The 15,009-nt window shown below is 38.9% G+C and overlaps 1 protein-coding gene across 1 annotated transcript; it reads left to right on the top strand.

Annotated features, from left to right (window-relative positions):
• Nucleotides 1-10,566: 10,566 nt before the first annotated feature.
• Nucleotides 10,567-15,008, top strand: LOC121733679 (palmitoleoyl-protein carboxylesterase NOTUM). Its single transcript, XM_042124013.1, has 3 exons — nt 10,567-10,692; nt 13,458-13,561; nt 13,871-15,008. Exons 1-3 carry the CDS (start codon nt 10,651-10,653, stop codon nt 15,006-15,008), a joined length of 1,284 nt encoding a protein of 427 aa, XP_041979947.1. The 5' UTR covers nt 10,567-10,650.
• The last annotated feature ends 1 nt before the right edge of the window (nt 15,009 follows it).

Below are 15,009 nucleotides of genomic sequence, written 5' to 3'. Positions count from 1 at the left end.
TGCGACGTGGTTTTATTAAATTTCTAGCTGCTCGCGTTGCATAAACTACTAACCTTGAGCAATAAACGCATATTTTTTGTGTAAGAATTATTATTAAAGTCGAATTTTAAACGTGAAATTGCCGTGCTGTGTCGCGTCGGTGTGACCTGACCCTAAGAGTCTGATTGTTGTGTAAAGTTAGATTAAATTTAGTGATTTGCTATGACATACTGTGATACGACATGAAACGTGCCTTAATGTCGCTTTTAAATAAACGTTTTGTAGCATAGAACATAAACCCATTTACTATTAAGATATTTAGGCAGCGTATAACTATATTTTATGTTCTACTATCTTCGTCTGACATATTGGAAACATCACTTGATAGACAAAGACAGTGGACTTCGCTGTTTAAATATTTTAGTAACTGGGAGTAAGTATACTATATTTCGTGATCATATTAACGAGTGTGAAAATTGCAATACTTTTTACAGACTTTCAATGATCGTAAGTCTTCGGATTTTTTATGTTTATCCGCTAATTGTCAGAGTTTTATTTATGAATATGTTTTGTTTGTTTTCAGTTTAAAGTTACAGTTTTGTATTTGTATGCTCTTTTATTTGATTGTGTCAATAAAGATATTTCTATATAATTTCGTCTATTCATTTTACCATTACTTAAAACAAATGTAATACATTATAAGTTATATATTTCTAGATTAAAGTTATGTAGAATAACAAAAATACAAAATATGTATAAGTAGGTATATCCCTCAACAATAAAAAACAATATTATATTTTAATTTATAAATAAAATATCTACCGTTTACCGTTACTTCTTACGAGAGCATGCCCATACAAATCACAAAAAAAAGTTCTATCAGCGCTGCTACTTTCACAGCGCTGCTACTTTCACCAATAAAACCTCCTTCTTTTTGGAAGTCGGTTAAAAACGTAGACAGGTGGCTTAGGAGTTAGAATAAATTATGTTCTAATAGGGTCGTACGAAATCTTCATAATGTCTCACAAGTAGGTACATACATATAATCTTCGCCTACAAAGCTACCTTGCGGCCCTCGCCTGCTCGGTATTGACCTTTCTTAGACATCAGTAATAATTACTGATGTCTAAGAAAGGTCGCCAACCGAGTAATTATTATTCGGTTCTAATCTTTATATGTTATCACATGCCATAACTATGTTAAGTAGACGCCGCCTCGACGTTAACGCGCACTTGACCTTAATTAAAAACCCTAACTTTAAACTCGTGCCGTTTGAGAATTTTCATATTTTGAAGTTCTCACTTCGTCTGCGATCTCCCTGAATCTGAACGGAAGCGTAGATATTTCAAAGGCTTGGTGTTTTTCATTTTTAGTACCTACGAAAGGTAAAAAAACCTATGTTTACTTGCATTAAACTTTTATTTGAATGATATATTAAGACGAGATTAATTTTTTTAAGACCTTCACTTAGCTCACTTCTTTACATAGGTAAATAATATGAGGGATACAAAATATTTTAGACCATTTTCACTTTCCGAATAATTTTCGTAGTCTCATTCAAGATAGGTATTTTATTCGAGTGCAAAATTTTGAGTAAAATTTAAACTACCTATATTAACTAGATTAAAACCTAGTGCTAATATATTATTATAATATTAAACCTAGAGCATAGCGCGTAATATGTATTGAAAACTAGCGGAACTAGTTTGACTTACCGCACATATAAATCATACTAAATGGGTTATTATATTAATAACGGCTTACAATAAAATTATTTTCCACTTCGAGTATTATAGCGCAATTTAACTGATCAATAGCTATTTACATCAAAACGGATAGCATTATAATATTGCTAAATAGAGCGTTTCGCTTGATCAATGTATTATTAAGCTTTTACGTACAGCTTTGAGCTTTTCTCGCATTAATCCATTAATTTAAACCTTCTCTTACTATTCAAGGTGCCAGTGAATACTTCCGAATGGAAACATGGTTTATTTAGCGATACTTAGGGCCTATTTGCCTATTTCACCACTTCCTAATAAAGTGCCGGATAGGCTATCCACAACTTTTTTGACAGTCTCCATACTCTGTCTATCAAGTTAAGTGGTGGATAGTCTATCCAGAACTTATCAGGAAGTGGTGAAACAGGCCCTTAATATAAAAACAACTTAATGTTAAAATAATATTGTTTCTGTGTTTTGTTGAAAATAAAGATAAGTAGTTTTCTTTCGTCGCGATATTTTTAACCAACTTCCAAAAAGGAGAAGGCAAATGTTCGGCTGTGGATATTTTTGCAGGATAAAATATGAGCCTTGTAATTTTCAGTTCTGTTTAATCAATGTCATCCATTTTTATAACAATAGTTAATTATTTTGTATCAAAACTTCAAGAAACAATTTCCACATTTGCCTAATAGAGTCTAAGCGTTGCGTCCTGAGACACCGAGATGCGACTAAAATAAGTCACAAAGATAGATGTAAGCTTAAGAGTTACTTTGTCCTATTTTATAGAGCATTAGTGCTAAAGACTATTTGTTTTGTACAAAAATATAGGCGGTTTGGCCGAGAGCCATATTTAAATACAAATACCAACATATTTTGTTCTTGCTATTTTTTGTAATATTAGTAATAAATTAGTGTAAGCCAAGGGGGTTAATCTAAACATAATTTTGTGTTGTTGACTTGTTTAACAAAATATACTTACTGAATATAACAGTGGTGAGCCAAGTAGGTAGGTTCTACTCTAGAATCTTTATATGTACAACTTCTACATATAAAGATTCTAGAAAGTAATTTCATAATGAGTTTATTTAACCTACTAAAAAGATAACTTACTCGTAATAACTTTACCTATACAGATAGACCGAGCCAAAATAAAATTGCACTTAAGAGCGCATGGGCGTACCCAGGTTCTGGGCCAGGTGGGGGCAAATTACCCAAGTTCTGGTGCCAGGGGGGGCAAATCACTCAGGTTCTGGGCCAGGGGGGGGGCAAATCAGATTTTTCATAAGCTAGGTGTTTATAAAGAATAAAAAATTATTAATTTTTAGTTGTAAAAATATTGTATTGCAAACAAATGGCAAAATTTCGTTCTTAAGTTTTAATTTTTTAAAAAAAAAAAAGAACACATAACATCCAAGTATATTATATGGAGGTTATTTTTTCTCTTTTCTTTTTATAAATGTTGGTCTGTTTAATTTTTTTTACTAAAACCCATGAAACATCGTCCCTGAGTCTGCGGACCTTCGTCATCCCCGTTCCGACCGTGTCATTCGGCTGACGTGTAATTAATTAAACCGTCATCGGTGCGCGGGCGCACAAACGCCGCGCCGCGCGGGGAAGCTCGCTATCGGCCGCATCTCGGCGAATGTGCGGCGCCTTTCATGTCCCTTCCTTCTCTTTGATCGCGCCGCCGCCGCGCCCTACGCCGTCTCCCGTCGCCCCCCGCGCCGCTCCGCCACTTATCGGCTCAGATTTATTGTGATTCGGAGGCAGTGTTGCCAACCCTACTGTTTTAACAGTAGATCTATTGTTTTTTTCTTGTTGTTTTCTCTTTTATTCCTAAAATCAACTTTTTTAATGGGTGATAGGGCGATAGAATTGCACCATAGCAAATATAAAGAATTAGCCGATTGCAAATTAATTTAAAGTCACGAAAAACGACATGAAATGGTTAACAAGGAACCCTTATAGTTTCGGTCTGTCCGTCCATCTGTCTGTCCGTTTTTTTAAGGCTCCGTAGTCAACAAGGAACCCTTATAGTTTCGGTCCGTCCGTCCATCCGTCCGTCCGTCCTACAAAGCTGTAATTTGGCATGAATGCACATATTAATGATGCCGACAAAATGGTACATGAAATCTTTAAAAAACTTTTTATACACATCAAGCGGGGATGATTTTTTTTCGCATCCACCCTATCATGTGGGGTGTCGTTGGATAGGTTTTTGAAAAATATTATGAGTATTCGTAGATCATTTTCCGATTTAGGGATCCTTTTGTGAAATATTAAGTTAAAGTGGAAAAAATCGTTAGAGTCCAGTCCCTTCTATCAACTAAACGGTTGCTTCTGGAAATGTGAAAAAATGTACGGGAGTAGGAAATATGCTGAATTTAAAAGAAAAACTATCACGGCTAAGAAGACTTCACAAAAAATATGCTGAATTTAAAAGAAAAACTATCACGGCTAAGAAGACTTCACAAAAAATATGCTGAATTTAAAAGAAAAACTATCACGGCTAAGAAGACTATACAAAAATTATCAAAAACTAGCGGTATTACAAAACCCTATATTGCGCGTGGCCCGACACGTACTTACTTGGCCGGTTTTTATTTTCGTGTATAGTTTATAAGTTCTTTTCTATAAAAATAGAAAAAGACCAAAAAAAAAATAATCCTATAACATAAGAAAATAATATGATTTTAGTATAAAAAGTGTCATTTTCATATCACCTACAGTTTTCTACTGTATCTTCAATGATGTTTTTGAGTTTTCTGGTGTTGGCAACACTGTCCGGAGGCTGCCTGCGGCTCGGGAATCGCACTGCTTCCGATGTTCGCTCACGCGGACGCTCGCCGACAAAAGTGCGTTGACGATTTTAATTAGCCGCACGTGCTCTTTGATCTTCTTTTCGATACTGCTAATCGCCGGGGATCAAAGAGTTTATTTTGGGATATTAACTCGAATGGGATACTCGTGTTGACCATTATATCGAGTGCTGTTTGTATTTATAGAGACGTACGGAGCGGGGAGCGAATATATTTATGGTGATCGCTGACTTCTGTCAGATAAGTCGTTATTTACAGCTCAAATATAAATCAACCGCTTAAACAGGATCTAAAATTAACAAAAACGACAGGGTTTTTAGTTGCTACTATTTATTGCGAAACGATGATAACGCGAACGGTTGATCGGTTTTTTTTAGATTAATTTTTCTTAGTGACATTGTTTTATATTTCCAATTTTGTAATTAAACATAATATAGGTAGGTTTTGTCTGAATATATAAAAAAAGAATTATACGTTTACGATATTAGTATCGTATTGTTCACAAGGAAAAGTTTTCTTTGTCTTAAAAATGAAAAGGTCTCTGTTTCATCGGCAAAGTCTTAAAAGTTAAATGGTATTTTTAATTGCACATCGATTAACGTTAAGCCGTGAAAAGAGATAATGACAAAGATAAACGTCATTTAACGGTACATTTTAGTTTTTGAGGAATGATTTAGCTAAAATCGTTTTAAGTTTTATTATTATTTGTGACATAAAGAAAAACAATTTTATGATCGAACATTTTAAATGCTTGCCTGATTAAAAAATAATCCATAAAAATTTCTGTAGCTAAAAGCCGAGCTTTGTGAGGGCTCGCGTCTTCACTCGTCACACCTTGACTGACTGACACATCTACATAATATACCTAAGTGAAAATTACTATGTTAAAGCACAAATCAAAAGGCGTGATAGTTTTTGAGTAAAGTGTACCACAAAATGTACAGGTTGTGTCATATACTAGGGCTCGCTTGCTAAAGTGTGTCTGTCTGTATATCTGTCTGTTACCTCTTCACGCCCAAACCGCTTAACCGATTTTGCTGAAATTTCGTACGGAGATACTTTAAATCCCGGGAAAGGACATAGTATACTTTTTATATAGGAAAAATCCGGTTCCTTCACGATTTTTAGTGCAACAGAGTTGCAGGCGGGTAAATAAAATATAAAAGTTCTTGTAGTATTTTATTTTTAATATACATAGAAGCTACTGTTAAGTACTATGAAATAAAAAAAACCGGCCAAGTGCAAGTCGGGCCACTCGCATTATAGGGTTCCGTAGTACCACTAGTTTTTTTTAATTTTTGTATGGTCAATGAATGTACATTTATAACGTGTTTTACACTACTAACAATATCATCTCAGTTATTTTCAAAGGAATATGGACGAAAAGTTCCTTTATACATCACTGAATTTTTTTTTTAGTTGATCGGCTATTACTCAATAACTTATGAAGTCTTCTTAGCCGTGATATCTATAATCTTTTAAATTCAGCATATTATTTCCTACTCCCGTCAATTTTTTCACATTTCCAGAAGTAATCGTTTAGCTGGTAGAAGGGGGGATGACAAGGAGTCTAACGATTTTTTCTACTTTAAAACTTAATATTTCACAAACGGATCTCTAAATCGGAAAATTATCTATTAATACTCATAATATTTTTAAAAAACCTATCCAACGACACCCCACACGAACGACACGAAAAATTTTTTTATCCCCGCTTGATGTGTACCTACGGAAGGTAGCATAAAAAAATTTAGAGCTTTGTAGGTCCTATAATCTCTGAGCAAAACCACGGACAGACAGACAGACAGACAGACAGACATACGGACAGACGGGCGGACAGACCGAAACTATAATGGTTCCTTGTTGACTACGGAACCCTAAAAACGGAATACACAATAAAGGAAATTCTACATTATTATGTTGATGACTGTACCTGAGCGTCATCAGGAATGACGATTTATTTTTTGTGGCGTCGCGGATCCCGGTAGCCGGTAGATAAGTAAGTAATAAGTGAAGTTAAGATAAGCTTCGTAATAATCATTGGCATGGTAAGTATCCGGCACTCACATAAGGCACTTCAGATTTAGATTACATACTTCAGAAGTCGTGTCGCTTAGCTTTATGTTACATTCATTTTTTAAATAAATGGCAACATTAAAGTTTACTTATTTGAACAGCATGAAGGATAGAATGGTAAGGGATTGCCGCCACTCATGGACAGTATCACATGTAGATTGTATACAGGGTGTAACAAAAACAAGTGATAATAATTTAGGGTGTGTACGTGTTCCTTATAGAGAGTTCACTGTGAAAGTAGCAGCGCTGAAAGACCAAATTTTTTTTTCACTTTTGTATGGGGAAACTCGTGACGCTCGCCCCTTGCCCATACAAAAGTGAAAAAAATTTTTCGTCTTTCAGAGCTGCTACTTTCACAGTTAACTCTCTACAAGGAACACGTACACACCCTAAAGTATTATCACTTATTTTTGTTACACCCTGTAGATTAGTAGGCACTGCAACCTGGTTTTGCGCTATACTATATATTCCTAATTTTAATTCCCACAGAAATGTGAAATGTCGCTAAGAAGAGACTAGGTCACACTGCCAATCATTATCAAACTTTCTCAAGATTCTGAAGTCATGTGGCCTAAGTGGCCTTACTCTACTATCTATAAAATGAGTTGTAACGCATTACTTCTTATACTTTATATTTTAGTTAAACAAACATAAGGCAAACAATATTTTTTACACATTAACATAATATTATTACATCATTACAAAATAGCTTATCTAAGAAGCAAGTTTTGTTAGTTTGTAACAATAAAATCCTGTGTGATCAATGATCATTGATCAATGATCATGAAAACCGTACAACTTTAACGATTATGAAACCTATCCATATCGTACAATATTCATTTCTTTTGTACATCTATAAAACTATAATTGGTACCTTTGATATAATATCTCAATAGATAAAAGCAAAGTATTAACAGCTTATTATGCTCACACAAAAGTTTATAGCTCCGTGGACGTACAGAGCTTGCTTCTTGTTTACGGCTTACAATAAATTAATAATAAGCTATTAACGAACGCACAAAAACACTTTCATAGCGTCTTTTGTTATGGAAAATGAGCTGTATAATGGCCTCCTACGATCGTTTGAAAAAAGTTCCGACTCGGTCATAATAGGATCGAATAATAAGCGATCGAGAATTTGAATGATCTAAACCGCTTATTCTTCCGCTCTGTTCGAGAGAAGTAGCGCACATTTCTTTTAGATCTCTTGATTTACGTCGATAGTAAAATAGGGTCACCATGCTTTTTAATGAAAACGGAAAGTTTTTTTTGTTATGAATAGCATTTTTATCCACGAAACATAGAGCTGTGATCAAGTTTCTTTGCAAATCATTAAATTGTTATTAATTTATACTATTTTTAAGGATGCATTAGTCAAGTACGGCAGTTATCTGCATGTCCCATCGCGGGCTTCGCTCATGGGGACCCGAGGCTAGGTTCTGTATCGGTAGGTCGATAAAATAAGTTTAATGAGAGCTCGTCGCGTATCGTCGTCGGCATCGTAAAGGTGGTACAACTGTCAAAGGGCTCATTGTCGGCGAGGCTTTATGATGGCATTTTTACAGGCAGGTACGGGCTTTGAGCTACCGCCAATTATATTCTACTTAACTCGGTGGCCACATTCCGACGTTCGTCTACGGATAAGCCTCTAAATCGTAAATATATCGAACAAATTATTTTGTCAAGCGACGACCTGTGAAGCTCTTTATCTGTAATTAAGCGGTTATAAAATTTTACGATAAATATTTTACGCCAGCCAGCAGTTGAATTGTAAGTTAATGTCTACATTTTCTGTAAATTGTCTACGTCAAGGTGTTAAAAATAGAAAATGAAAATACGGGTAAGCTTTTTGTCTACACACAGGGGAGTTTCGATTTTGATATTATGATCGAAATAGCTCCGGAGCTTTTACGATGAAACTTGATATTACGTCAACTTTTTCTGATAAATATTTAAAACTCGCCCTAAACTTGAAAGAGCTTTTAATGTACTACATTTTAAACATTATTTTAAAACTTCTGACGAATATTGTATCCTCTGTCAATACATAAAGCAGAATATGAAATTTGTTCGAAATAGACTACTCGCTTTAAAAGTAACGCATTCAAAATTAAAAACATCTTTTATTAGCACAATACTCATTTGCTTATGCGAAGGTTGTAATGGAAAATAGTTTCCATTTATGAAATATAAATAACACCTCCATTATCACAGTAATGTGTGGAGAGTACGAAATTCTTTACATTGTGCGACAAACAAAGTTGTTACGACAAATATAAGAAAAGCGGGCTTTACACTGATGACTCTTGTTTAGTCGCACACTGAAAATCTACCGTCTTAATGAATTTCGGAGGTCAAGGCTTTTCCTTTAGTCAACCAGGGCAAGTTTAGAGTAGTTTAGACACAGGGTAAGTCCATAATTATTATAATTCAAACGCTGCATTTTTGACGACCTCTATGACTCAATTGGTTGAGTGTGTGGCAGCTCAAGCCGGGGGTCGCAGGTTCGAATCCCGCCGACGGAACAAAAGGTTTCAATGTTCCCTGGTCTGGATGTTTATTAAATATGTGTATGATATGTATAATTAAAATCTTAAATATATTTCCGTTGTCTGGTACCTGTAACACAAGTCCTTCAGGTAATTAGCACGGGGGTCGGGGCCAGACTGACGTGGTGTGAAGCGTCCATATATATTATTATTATTATTAATCAGCGAGTATTTGCTGCATGGCCCTGTGGACTGTGGTGCGAGGCATTTTGTTGTGACATCGAGAAACGTGATACACGGACCACAGTACACCCTGATATCCCTTAGGCTTGCTGGCTGCAAAGCGACATGTCAATCGCGTTGCCGTACAGCTAAATCAGACCGTGTAATGCCCTCTTAAGACGCAAAATATTTTTCAAAGGAACACTTGTGTACATATACGCGCCGTAGCTAATGTGCGAAAAGGCGACGCGTAGTTCGGAGGGACAGGCCAAGATACATTTGGATTAAGTATCTTTCCAATTTTAGCGTCTAATGGTTACAAGAGATAATTTACTTTAATTTAAAGAAGATTTAACGGTTTGTTTCATGAATATTTTGACTTAAGCTCTATTCATTTTCTGTCAAACTCTTCATTAAATTAAAGTTCAAATCATTCAAATATTTCTCTGGGTCACAGAACACTACTGCTCTGGGTACTGCCGTAAGTCTACCTTCCACCTACTATATTAATGTCGCGGTATGTATTTCTGTCAGAAACCAGATTCGACGTCTGAAAAAGCAATTTCACAAATCTATAGGGTATCACTTTTGTAGAGCTAACTGGTTGAACTAATGAAAACCATTTAAAAGTTTTTAACGTTTGGTAACTTTAGAATCTATATCTACATAATATTTTGCGTCGATAAGTCATTGGATATAACATCAAAGTGTGTTGATTATATTATGTATTACAGTGAAAATGTAGCTTTTTGGCTCTTTACATAATACAGGTATTATGTTTTAGTTGAGACTTGAGTTGTTGCTTTTTTTAAGCTTGTGTAAAGAAAGCTCGACATTCCCAACACTATTGGTTGAAAATTTACGGTAAGAGCTTGGTCACCGATCAAGTTAATCAAAGCTGACTAAGCTTCGTAGTATGTAGCTTCCTGGCTTACACGGAGCGAATCGCGCTTAGCTTGTGCGTTGAGGCCTCACTGGCTGACAGGTGCAGGTGTGTGCGGGGGTGAGCAGGGGTTCGCGGGGGTTCGCGGGGCTACGCGGCAGGGAGGGGGAGGAGGGGTGGCGGCGCCCGCGCTCGCGTGGCCCTCTCGCTTGAGTCACGCGCGCTCCGTAATGCTTGCATAATAATAATGACGGATGCCGATCGCGCGGCGGCGCCTTTGATCTGCGGCGCGTTTGATCTCGCCGAAGCCGGTCCGCTGCCCCCGCTCAAAGCGCCCGCTTACCTTTATTCGGTCCGAAGCCGCGCGACGAGGCGGCCCTTCGCCCTGCTCCACATAGGCTGTGTTTTGTAAACAGGGGGCTACTGTGCAGCAGTATGGGGTGTGCGCGCCGCTAGTGATGTTTGGTTCAACTCGCCTCTGGCCCCTGTGGACTCTCTGTGTAATTATCTCTTGTGTTGCCACGTGTAGTAGTTTACGGGTTTGTTTTGATGTTGTTTGTGAACTATTTTTGATTAATTCGAGGTTTTTGGAACGGTTGTGGGTTACGGTGGTTTTACTGTAGTTATTATTGTGATAGCGGGTTGGATAAAACATTTTGAATTATAATATATTTTTTTATTAAAACATTTACAATTATTTTTAAGTGATTCATGCCTTTAACAAGAATTTTAATGGGATTATTTTACCGAAGCTTTCGCTAACTGATGAAATATTATCATTTTTAATACATACTTACTTGTTTTATTGTAGTTTACTTCTTTGAACATTGCACGAAATAAATAGGTAAATAAATACTTGACGATGCCTACCGTCCGTAGGCCGTAAGAGCAGATGTACCTATGTACATAAATTTTATGTTGTTTATTTACAAATACATTACTTGTTGTTAAGAACTAACTGGCTCTTGGTTATAATCGAGTCTATAATAATTTTAGTTCACGATTTCTTATTTAAATAATGTGATTTTAAATTGGTCAAATATATACTGTATTAAAATTAAATCAATTCTTTAATTCTTGAATATGTACCGTTCTTTGTAGTGGCAAATAATGCTTATTATTATTAATAATAATAATTTTGATATGATCTTTCTGAAAGGGTAGGTATGTTATAAGCTCTACGCAAGCTGATACCGTGTATCGTTTACTTTACTAAACTTTACTTACTACAGTAAAAACAATAATCACAAGTCGGAAATTTGATTAGGATACAAAATGCATTATGTTTTTTTTTTGTATTTTGTATTTTGTTTTGACTCGTAGATAGTCTAGATGTGAAGTTGAATACAATGTACCTAAATGGTAAACAATGTACATTGTACATGACTCGCTCGCTACTGACTGCTCCGTCAGGTACGCACACTAACGAAAATGTCTATTCACAATAATTACAACTACAAATAAAGGCTACGCGCGCTCGTAGATTGCAAGAACTGTAACAAAACATATGCGATTTGACAGTCATCGCTTCGTTAGCGAATACTAATGTCAAATCCCATACATTTTGTGGCGTTGGCGTTTACGATAATCACTTTCCGCTTGTCTAGGCCCTCAGTAGTGCGGGACTTCCATCATAGACGGTAGACCATAACTCCATTTCTATAGGCTTTACTTACTAACTTTCGAAAGTCTCTTTCTAGGCTAAGGATAATGTTTTAAGAAGAACTTTCACCAATGCTGTACAACAAAGAGTCTGCGCCTAGTCATGAATCAATAGGAAAGGTCAAATAAATATTTCAGCCCTTCCCTACCCTCCCCTATTTCCTTCCCTACCCTCCCCTATTCCCTTTCCTACCCTACCCCATTACCCTATTGACTATTCCCTCTTAAAAGGCCGGCAACGCACCTGCAGCTCTTCTGATGCTGCGAGTTTTCATGGGCGACGGAAGTTGCTTTCTATCAGGCGACCCGTTTGCTTGATTGCCCCCTTATTTCATAAAAAAAAATACTTACTCCTCTACGAAGTTCGTAGAGGCTTTCAAATTCTCTCAATAGAAGACCATACATTTTCGAAAAGTCTCTTATAGAAATCCTTGTATCTTTATTCATTTCATATCATGAATTCCACAGGGTGTAAACTGCGCTGTTACTTTCACAGTAAACTCTATATAAGGGACTCAGACACACTCTAAACTCATGTATTATTAATTTGTTTTGGTACACCCCGTATAATATTATATTGTGTATATTCGCCGTACAAAATAATTATATTATTATGTAAATTGTCACCTTGTTTGCCGGTAATTTGCTACGCTTGTAGCACGTCGAGTTGAGATGAAACGCCTTGGATTATTTGCAGCCGTTAAAGGTTAAATATACCTAAATGAACTAATGAAGTTTTCATAAAATTAGCCACTTCAAAATAATCATAGTAGACGTATGATACAGATCTAAAGATATTTTTATGTACTTAAAATAGTGAATAATCTGATCAAAGCGATAATTTTAAATGGTTGGCTATCTAGGATACATTATATTAATTATTTTCCCTGTAATATAAATAGAATCGTCTATTAATGAATAGCCAAAGTATACCTAGATAACAATGATGATTAACTTAAAAGCTAGATTTACTTACCTATTATACAATAATTTACAAATTTAAATTATTTAATTAAAATAAATTTTAATGAAATAAAGATAAGTTATAACTTCAATCGGATGATGAGGCGCTACGGTAGATGAAACACACATACATAAACTGATAAAATCACCCTTGTTCACTTGGTTGTAGTCGGGTAAATTTTCACTGGCACGTGCTCTTACAGTAGGAAAGATTATTTATTTTCACAAAACTCATATCACACTTTTCCGTGAAAATGTAATATTAAGTGTCTGATGTCAAATTAAAAAGTGACAAGGGTGCATTTTATTTGACTTAGACCGTAGTTTTGCGACAGAACAGCAGCTTCTGAATAATAAAAAACTATAAATCGATGTTAAAATAATATTTAGTAGACATAGTAGTCTGCAGTCGTAGCTGATATCAATAATATAGATTGTGTTTATTACGTTGTTTGCATGCAAGGTTTGTAAATTCCAAATCTCTACATAATATTATAGAGAAAGGTAAATAAAAAGTACAGTTTACAGAGGTTTTTAGATTATTATTCTCCCGAGTTCGGATTAGTGGTAGATATTATCGGATCTTATTACTCACAGTCTAGTAGCAATATTTTGACTTATATAGTTCTGTTACTTCCAGATACTCCTGACCGCAGCCAGCGAGAGCTCATCACAAGCTGACAGCTTGCGGCTGACGTGGCTGGCCAACTCCTCGTTAACTTGCAACGATGGAACCCCGGCCGGGTACGTTCAGACAACTAATTAGCATCGGAGATAGATTAGCTTGAAGTGGGTTCGCTAGTTTAGGAATAGATTCCAGCTAAAGTTTTCTAGCGAAAATAAATGAGCTTTAGCTTATTTCTGGGACTTCATTAGCTCTACATAGTTGTGTTATCTGTAAAATAGTACGAATTTAATTTGGTACTGATTTTTTTAGATAGGTAGTGCAATGTTGATATTGCTGAGTTTATTTACTAGATCCTTCTCGTAGGAGTTAAAAGAAGAAAGTTACTACTCTAGGTCTAGCATATCTAAATTAGCGTCTGTTTGCAGGTACTACATCCGTCGCGGCAGCAGCAGCCACCTGGTGATGTACCTGGAGGGCGGCGGGTACTGCTGGGATGGCGCCTCGTGCCGCGCGCGCTGGCGCCGCCGCCCCGCGCTCATGTCGTCCGCGCGCTGGCCGCGAGCGCGCCGCGCCCCCGCCCTGCTGTCCACCGACCCCGCCGCCAACCCGCTGTGGCACGCCTCCACCCACGTGCTGCTGCCCTACTGCTCCAGCGACATGTGGGCTGGCACCCGTCTGCGGACCGCCAACGACAGCTTCGCCTTCACCGGCCACCTCATAGTGCGCGCCGTCCTGGGCGAACTCCTCCGCCTAGGACTATCGGGACGGCTGCTGCTCGTGGGGTCGAGCGCGGGCGCGGCCGGCGTCATGCTGCATGCGGACGGCGCGCGCCGCCTGCTGCGCCCGGCCGGCGTGCGCGTCGCCGCCATCGCCGACTCCGGCTGGTTTCTCGACCGGCCGCCGCGAGCTCGCCGCACGCCGGGCGCCGACGTCGTCGCGCGGCTTGGGCACGCGCTGTGGGCGGGCCGGCCGCCGGCGTCGTGCGCCCGCCGGCACCCGGCTGAGCCCTGGCTCTGTTACTTCGGCTACCGGCTGTACCCGCACATCCGGACGCCGCTGTTCGTGTTCCAGTACCTGTTCGATTCGGCCCAGCTGACGGCGGAGGGGGTGCGGGCGCCGCGCACGCGCGAGCAGTGGGACGCGGTGCACGAGACCGGCGCCGCCATCCGGGCGAGCCTGCGGAGCGTGCGGGCGACGTTCGCGCCGGCGTGCATCGCGCACGGGGCGCTGGCGCGGCCGGAGTGGCTGGCGATTAACGTGTCGGGTGTGTCGCTGCCGCGCGCGCTGGGGTGCTGGGAAGCGCGCGTGAGCGGGGCGCGGCGGAGGGAGCGGGCGCGGTGCGCGCCGCGCCGGCTGGTGGAGCGGTGCTCGTGGCCGCAGTGCAACGGCTCGTGCCCGCGGCTGCGCGACCCGCGCACGGGCGAGGAGGTGGCGCTGTCGGCGCTGCTGCAGAGCTTCGGGCTGGACGTGCGGGGCGCGGCGGCCGCCATGGGGCTGGACGCGCGCGCGCTCTCCCGCATGAGCCGCGCCGAGCTGCTGCCGCTGCTGGCGCCTCACACGTGAC

This window comes from Aricia agestis, chromosome 14, assembly GCF_905147365.1.
Source record: "Aricia agestis chromosome 14, ilAriAges1.1, whole genome shotgun sequence".
In the NCBI taxonomy this organism is placed as follows: Eukaryota; Metazoa; Arthropoda; class Insecta; order Lepidoptera; family Lycaenidae; genus Aricia; species Aricia agestis.
Note: the sequence above shows the minus strand (reverse complement) of the source record. Positions and strands in the feature narration are given on the sequence as shown.